We start from the raw sequence: 8,686 nt of genomic DNA on the forward strand, positions 1-8,686 counted from the left end.
TAAGCCAGCGAGGTTGGCTTCAAACCTGCGCCATCCTTCTGTCTCTGCCTCCCAAGCGAGGGAATTACAAGCGTGTGCCACCACGCCCTGCTCAGCCCTATTTTCTATTCTTTTTTGAAACAGGGTCTCACTGAGTTGCAAAGGACCTCACTAAGTAGCTGAGACTGTCCACAAACCGTGATCCTCCTATCTCAGCCTCCTGAATGCTGGGATTACAAAGGTGCGCCACCATGCCCGGCTAGTACTTATCTTTCAGTTGAGAAAACATGTGTGTTGCCATTATTACCACCGTCTGGGTACAATCTCAAACATTTATTCTGGTGCCTTGTAGCAGCACCTCTCACGTTTTCTGTAGTGAAGAAGGAATCTGTTTTAAGATTCCAGAAATCACCATATTCCTATAATCTTACTAGAAATTTTTTGAAACATTTTTTCAGGCCTATTTTTAATTTAATAGTTTTTCTGCACATATAAAATTTCTAATTATTAAATTCACATTTCCATTTATCTTCAGTGTCAATCAGGGAGAAAAGTTGGATCGGGTAGTCCTGAAGCTCATACAAATCATTCTAGCCTCCAGATTTGGGTAGAAAGTATTGTTTTCTTTTATAATAAAATTATAGCTTTTGGTCTTAAGACTCTGAAAAGAATTTTGGAATCTTTAACGCATTCTTTGAAAAGTAAGTGCCCATATTTGCGTAGACTCCAGTAAAAGTCTTGTTAGTGAACTTTGAGAGTTGATGAAATATACTAGACTTATTCCTTAAACCGAGTTTGGCACTTATCCCTTAAACAATGGGCTTTGAGAAAACAGTCAATAACCAACTTAAATACTGCCACAGAACTTGTCAACATATGAATGGGAACATCTGCTCTTAATATGAATGTAACAGTTGATGGACGGGTTTTCCTGTCATCTAAGTTTGGATTCACATTCTCATCATTAAAGTAAAAGCAAAATACTTTCTTCAAGCTTTATGTGTCTGTAATTAAAGTATTCAAGGGAATTTTGAAAATCAAAATTGCAACTATGTTTAGAACGCTTTTGAAGCAAATGGTTAAGAAAGGATAATGTTAGAAATTTTCTATCCAGATTACTTTTGTTTGTAGACAGGTCAAAGTGTATTAAGAATGCTTATAGGAGAGAGTCTAGAAAGGAACGCAGCCCCAGGAAGTGCCCAAGAAGAGGCTTTTTAGGAAGAGTTTGGACTGAAGAAAAACAGCAGGAACATTTCTTTGGAAGTAAGGAGAACCTTAGAAGAGAAAGGAGAGGACCTCAGGGATAGAATTTGTTAGAGAGCCAAAGACAGCCAGTGGCAATGACAGCTTAGCTCAAGGGAATTGCGTAAGAAAACAAACTTTCAAAGCCAGGTGAAAGGTCTGGGCCTGAAAGAGAGTAGCAGTGAAGCCTGAGGTGGGGGAGCTGTGAGTGTGGCTAGAGGCACCTCAGCCTCAGACCAGGAACCCCGCCCAGATGCCTGCAGCCAGCGACTATACAGACACCCTTGCAGTCTAAGCTGGGTAAAATGTGCTTGGGCCTTTCCTCAGCTGTAGTATAGCTCAAAAGTATTTCTCTCCTAGCTTTGCTTTACTTTTTACTGAAGCACAGTTGTGCATAGAAAAGTAAAGACGTATGCTGGTCTGCTGTTGGAATGCCATTCCATAATGTGGATATTCTAATGGAGTTAGCCCGAGGACGCAGGGTGGTTCTGGTCATTTCATATTTTTGAGGATTAACTTCTTTGTAGAATTATCGTCTGGAGGGCCTAGTTCACATGTTTAATGGATGGGGTTCTAGCTCGCTAGATTCACCTGGAGGCTGAGAAGAAGGTAAAAAGAAAAAGAGTATAGGAAGCCATTAAGATACAGGGATGTGCCTCCTCTCTCCAAGCCCCATGATTAATACTTGTACTCTTCCTAAAGTGGAAGGAGCCATTTTAAATATATATATATATATATATATATATATATATATATATATGTATGTATATACACACACACGTATATGTGTGTGTGTGTGTGTGTGTGTGTGTTCTGTGTGGACAATCAATATTTTTGAGTCATTCATTGAGAAAAAAATTAAAAACGGGATGTTAGAAGTAGGGAATAAGTGCCAGGCGTGGTGGCGCATGTTTGTAATCCCCGCACTTGGGAGGCTGAGACAGGAGGATCCTGCAGGTTCCAAGCCAGCCCCAGCTACTTAGTGAGGCTCTCAGTAGTTTAGTGAGATCCTGTTTCCAAATGAAATATAAAATAGGTCTGGGAGTGTAGCCTGGAGGTAGAAATCCCTTGGGTTCCATCCCAAGTACCACCAAAGGGGTAGGGATGAGTAGGGAGTAAGAGAAAAGGAATAAATTAAATGTCAAAATAAAAATGAATTTTAATTAATAATATAATAGGTAAAATAAAGTGGGGGGAAACAAACTAGACCTACAGCTTAATTAAAGATGGCACTTTTGGGGGGGGTGTTACAGGATAGTGCACGCCACTTATTTTTTACACAAAATTATCATATATACTGCTTTTAGTTTCATGAATGGCCTAGTCTTTATATTTTTTCTATGATGTTTGACACTATCCTCTCTCTCTCTCTCTCTCTCTCTCTCTCTCTCTCTCTCTCTCTCTCTCAATTTTTTATTTTTTATTTTTTGTAGTGCTGGGATGAAACCCAGGGGCATTTTACCTCTGAGCTCTACACCCAGCCCTATTTTATTTTTTATTTTGAGTCTCACTGGGCTGCCTTCTTTCTTGGATGTGTCTTCTTGGTATATGTGTTTCTGTTGTGGAGCCTTTCAATTTTGTGGGCAGAAGAAAATAACCATCTAATAATTTTTGAATTGTTATAACCCACAAGAGACTGAGAGCTATCTTCTCTGGGCCAATTTCCCCCAGCCCCAACTCCAGGGCATCTCTTGTTTGTTCATGGACTATCAAAAAGATATAGACTATATCTTTTTGTCTATAGATAGAAAAAGACTATCAGGCCATAGTCTCATTCTAAATATGCAACCCTGGTGTAGTGAGGCTCATGCCTGTAATTCCAGTACTTGAGAGGCTGAGGCAGGAGAATTATAGTTTTGTAACTAGCTTCAGCCACTTAGTGAGTGCTCTGGACAACTTAGTGAGATCCTGTTTCGAAATAAAAAATAAACAGGGCTGAGGATGTAGCTCAGAAATACAATGCTTCTTGATAGAAATTTTTTGGGTTGAGAAACGTTTTCAAAGCACATTTACACCTTCTTCTGCCCCACCCCCAAGTGCTATTAGCCTTGTTTTAGTGTCAATATCGAAGGCCTCCTGGGAGGACCTGGTCTTAGGCTTTGTAATGACCTTAATCAAGTATTATCCCTGTCCTACAGTTAATCCCTAACTCTACAAAATGAATGTTCTTGTCTCTAAAACTGGAACAGATTGACAGGGGATTAATAAAGGTGGGCAGGGAAGCTGTTTAGAAATTCAGATGGGCAGCCAGGCTCGGTGGCACACCCTTGTAATCCTGGGCTTGGGAGGCAGAGACAGGAGGATCGCGCAGGTTCAAAGCCAGCCTAGCTGGCATAAGAGACCCTGTTTCCAAATTTAAAAAAGTATTTAAAAAAAATAGGTCTGGGAGTGTAGCCTGGAGGTAGAAGGGCTTCCAGGAACCCCAGTACCACAAAAAAAAACCCCAAAAACAAAAACAAAAAACAAAAAACAAAACAAAAACAAAAACAAAAAAACCTGCAGATGGGCACAGTAGGACCGGAGTGTATGTAGGAACTTGCACTGCAGTTCCTACCTCTCCCACAAACTCACAAGAAAAAGAAAAGGGGGGCGGGGGAGGCACTGAATAATGTTTAAATGGAGATGGAGTGAAGCAGAGCCCTGAACTTCTTTCTGTTGAGAATATAGATTCTGAGAATCTAGATTTTGTTTCTTTAACAAGAACCCCTTCTGTGGAACTGTAGGAAAAGCAATGAAGCTGTTTTCTCCCAGTCTGATGCCTAAGTTCCTTTCCCCTTTTTCTATTGTTTCCGTGTTTTTTTTTTTGTTGTTTTTTTTTTTTTAACATGGGCTGGTGGCCAGTGTGGCCCACCTGGTCCTTACCACCTTGCTGGCTTTTCCACCAATGACAGAAGGGGAAGTCTGCAATTAGACGGATTAAATTTTGCAACTACTTATATACCTTTTTGTCTCCCCAAACACAGAACATTTAGGGTTAAAGCTTTGTCGTGGCCAAGCTTATACTTTGTCCAGCACAGAGAAGGCAATGACAATATGTTCGCTTGAAAGTGAGTATTAAAAGAAAAGTACAGGAGAAGGGAGTCCCTTGATATAATAATCCTTATTTTTTTTCTTCTTTCTTTCTTTCTTTCTTTCTTTCTTTCTTTCTTTCTTTCTTTCTTTCTTTCTTTCTTTCTTTCTTTTTTTTTTTTTTTTTGCGGTACTGGGAATTGAATCCAGGGGCATTCTACCTCCAAGGTATACCCCCTGCCCTATTCTTCATTTTTTATTTTCAAACAGCGTCTCATTGAGTTGCAAAAGACCTCACGGAGGCTCTCCTGGTACCGTGATCCTCCTTTCTCAGCTTCCCAAATGCTGGGATTACAAGCCTGCGACACCACGCCCAGCTAATAATAATCCTCTATTTTAGACATTTTCGTACTTCCCAAGAAGCCATACCTAATTAGTAGCCAGTTAAAAATAAAAAACAAACGTGGTACGGGCTCCTCTTCTCGTCCGATAAAAATACCTCTCATTTGCAGTAGCATACAGACGAAAAATGCAGTACAAAAAATAATTACAGCCAATCAAATCTGTAAGTCTCCTTCCAATCCCAGAGCTAGGTTTCACTGGCCAATCATAACACTGAAGCTTTAATAATACATTCTACTTGCTCCACCCATTTTGATGACCTATTTGGGAAAACCCCGCCTACGTCTGTGGTGTTCAATCAGGTCCGCAAAAATAGTATTTAAAGGGCTGTGTCGGTTGGGTTTGCCGTTGGAACTGCAGTCATGTCTGGACGCGGAAAGGGAGGAAAAGGCCTGGGCAAAGGTGGCGCCAAACGCCACCGAAAAGTGTTGCGCGACAACATCCAGGGAATTACTAAGCCCGCCATCAGGCGCCTGGCGCGGCGCGGCGGCGTCAAGCGCATCTCCGGCCTCATTTACGAGGAGACCCGCGGGGTGCTGAAGGTGTTCCTGGAGAACGTGATCCGCGACGCCGTCACCTACACCGAGCACGCCAAGCGCAAGACCGTCACCGCCATGGACGTGGTCTACGCGCTCAAGCGCCAGGGCCGCACGCTCTACGGCTTCGGCGGCTGAGCTTAGTTTCAGCAGAAAAAATAGAAAAGGCCCTTTTCAGGGCCGCCCACAAGGTCACATAAAGGGCTGAACTGTGAGTTACAATGTCTGGCTTCCCACAGTGTTTAACGGCGGCTTTCTCCTTAGGTGGTAAGTTGGTTGACTAAACAATTGACCACAGAAGTTTTCACTATCTCAGGCATACACCTTGAGGTTTAACCAGTGGCAGAGGGCCTCTATCCTCACTCGGTTTTGCAAATAAAAACTTAATTTGCCAGAAAGTAGTAATTTGTCCTACAGGCCCAAACAGCTCTTTAGCAGCCCCAGGACTAAAATTGGAATTGACGAGCTTTTTCCCTGCATGTATATGAAGTGGAGAGGCAGGAGGTCCACTGAAACCAGTCTAGATGGGCTCAGGATTTTCTGGCCACTGCTAGGTGAGGCCAGTGCTTTGTTATCCTGTGATGGGCTGGCAAGTGAATCATTCACCCTCAATTCCAACCTCAGGAAAACAGTCAAGCCGGGGGCTGTGGTCAATTAGCCACAAATTGAAGTCATTAGTGAGGTTTCATGTTAGTAAATAAACTGCTTCATCATACTAATGAGTCCAGAGAAGAGGGTCTACTGACCCTTGGAGAACAAGCTGTTAATGTATAGCTTAGTGATTTTTTTTTTTTTTGGGGGGGGGGGTTCTGGGAATTTAACCCAGGGACATTTTATCTGAGACATAGCCCCTTCCCTGTTTTATTTATTTATTTTTATTTAATGGATTGTGGTACTGGGGATTGAACCCAGGGGCAATCTACCTCCAAGCTACACCCCCAGTCCTATTTTTTAAAATTATTTTTTCTTTTCTTTTGTTGGTACTGGATAGAACCCAGGAGCATTCTACCTCCAAGCTACACCTCTCTCTTTTTTCTTCATTTTGAAATAGGGTCTCAGTTGCTGAGGGCCTAAGTAGCTGGGGCTGGCCGTGAACCTGAGATCCTCCTGTCTCAGACTCCCAAGCACTGGGATTACAGGTGGCGCTCACTACAACATTTTCTGAAACAGTCTCGCTAAATTTCTGAGGACCTCACTAAATTGCTGGATCTGGTTCCCCCTGTCTCAGTTCCCCAGGTATCAAGATTACAGGTATGCATCACCCTCCAGGACAACACTGCATAATCTTGCAGTTGGCTTTTGTGTACAATCACACCCAAATTAGATGAACACAGCATGAACTTAGTATTTTATGACTAAGAATGCTAAATCACAAAGTAAGAGAAACTGAAATTTTTAAAAGGTACTTCGGCTCATGACGAGTTTCCCAACAATTTTCATAACAGAAGGTTGATTTGAGGGTCCTGACAGCTGTGCATTCAGGAACATTTCCATTTGATTTGGGATCTTCAACATTCAACCTGTGCAGCACTGACAATCTTGAGAAGCCTAAGCAGTCTTTTCACACACAAATTACTTAAGATTACAATCCTTCTAGACCAATTGTATTAAATCACTTTCCATGATGCAACAGTAATATATGATCTTTGCTGATGTAGCAGATACCTAATAGTATAAACACTACTCTAACATTGTTGCAACGACTATGTACTGAAATTTTATTTTTCTTCATCATAAATTCTAAGTTTTAGTTAATAAAGGCAAATAAAGGTAAAATATCCCACCAGCCCGAATTTTAGGACACCTTGATGTTGATCCCTCGAATGTCTGTGAACAGGAGGAAGCCCTGGTTAGAATATCATGTAAAAAGATAAATGAACGTAGTGCCTACCACTTGGAGTGAAAAAACATTGAACAAAACTAGGTATTGTTGTTGCTGTGCTGACACCCTTTGCAAGTGGCATTTCTAGAAAAATATTGTGTCAGGACTAGTGTACTGTAAACCCATGTATGCACAACTAAATCTTTCGGTGAGCAGCACCCAAGAACCTCAGATCTTTACTATGTGTCTCCGTGTATAACTTGCTGAAACCCCACTTCCACCTCACCGCACCATTGCTCAATTTACTGACTAGGAAAGAACTAGTTAGCACCACTTGGGTCACTCCAGTGTTACACAATTTTCAAGATTTTTTTAGGTGGCTCTTAAAAGAGCCTTTGGGTTCTTTGAAAACTGGCCTGTGGCTCAAAGCCGCTCACTTCTTGGCCGCTGCCTTCCTGGTATTGGCTTTCTGCAGAGTCATCTTGGGCTTACTGGACTTGGGCTTCCTGGCTCTCGCCTTGGCCGGACTCTTCCGTTGTTGGATGCCCTTGGCCCCTCGGGCCTTTCTTCCGCTCCCAGGAGCCTTCTTAGGTGTCGCTCTTGGCTTCCTGGCCCTTTTATTGGCCTTTGGACTCTTTGGGGACCTCGAGTCCCTCGACAGGACCAGCTTCTTGGTCTTGGCAGAGGTAGTAGGCTTCCTGACCTTGCCTTTGGTTTTTTCAGGAGCAGCCTTTTTCTTGCTCAGCTTGAAGGAGCCTGAAGCGCCGGTGCCCTTGGTCTGCACCAGTACACCTTTGCCCACCAGGCTCTTCAAAGCCAGCTTAATCCGACTGTTGTTCTTCTCTACGTCGTACCCGGCTGCAGTCAGCGACTTCTTGAGTGCAGCCAAAGACATGCCAGCTCGCTCCTGAGTAACGGAGAGCGCCTGGGTGATCAAGGTCGACACCGAGGAGTTGCGAACCTTGCGACTTGCACCCGCCAAAACAACGGCCTTCTTCCCTCGTTTTTTGGCTGGAGGCTTCTCCATGGGGTCTGGAACAGGATCAGCTAGAGCGGCAGGAGCTGTTTCAGACATAGCAGATCAGAGATAACAGATGTAACAGCAAAGGCCAAGTGTAGAACGCCGGAGGGGCCCCCGGGGCCTTTTATATGGCGGGGCGCGCTGTGATTGGTGCATCGCTTAGGCGCCGCCCCGCCCGTCAGAGGTCGCGCATTTGTGTTTGTTTCATCCTAAAAAGTTGAATCCTACAAAACTGCTGGGTACAGAATCACCCTGGTTTCAGTGCCAGACGATCCCTGGGAACTCAAATTTCCACCACCTTTTAACCTTTTAATGATAAATGACCATAGATGCCAAAACTATTTGAGAAAGCCCTCGATTTTCAGCCAAATCCAGGGGGAAGAAAAAAAAACTTTCTCTTTTCCTTTTAAATTCAAAAGAAATGTTGAGCAGAAAATTTGTCTCATCTCTTCTGAGTGGTCTTCCAAATTAGTGACTTATAATTGGCAAAGAAAATAAATTATCAGTGCTCTGATTTTATTAAAATTTACCTTTATAGGAGGACCAAATAACACAGATCTCTTAGATGTCCCACTGAGGAGTTAGACGATGCTTATAGAATTATCTAAAGGCTACCGGATATGTTTTATTGAGACAAGCACAATCTAATCAGACATAACCCACAAGGCATGAGGT

The 8,686-nt window shown here is 42.8% G+C and overlaps 2 protein-coding genes across 2 annotated transcripts; one reads left to right on the forward strand and one right to left on the reverse strand.

Annotated features, from left to right (window-relative positions):
* Positions 1-4,994: 4,994 nt before the first annotated feature.
* LOC308272900 (histone H4) lies at positions 4,995-5,306 on the forward strand (the record flags this gene model as incomplete). The annotated part of the gene is made up of 1 exon (XM_080709937.1): positions 4,995-5,306. The coding sequence occupies one exon, from the start codon at positions 4,995-4,997 to the stop codon at positions 5,304-5,306; it is 312 nt and encodes a 103-aa protein (XP_080566063.1).
* Positions 5,307-7,423: 2,117 nt separating this feature from the next.
* H1-6 (H1.6 linker histone, cluster member) lies at positions 7,424-8,065 on the reverse strand (the record flags this gene model as incomplete). The annotated part of the gene is made up of 1 exon (XM_080709913.1): positions 7,424-8,065. One exon carries the CDS (start codon positions 8,063-8,065, stop codon positions 7,424-7,426), a length of 642 nt encoding a protein of 213 aa, XP_080566039.1.
* Between the last annotated feature and the right edge of the window lie 621 nt (positions 8,066-8,686).

This window comes from Muscardinus avellanarius (assembly GCF_963383645.1).
Source record: "Muscardinus avellanarius genome assembly, chromosome: 14".
Lineage (NCBI taxonomy): Eukaryota > Metazoa > Chordata > Mammalia > Rodentia > Gliridae > Muscardinus > Muscardinus avellanarius.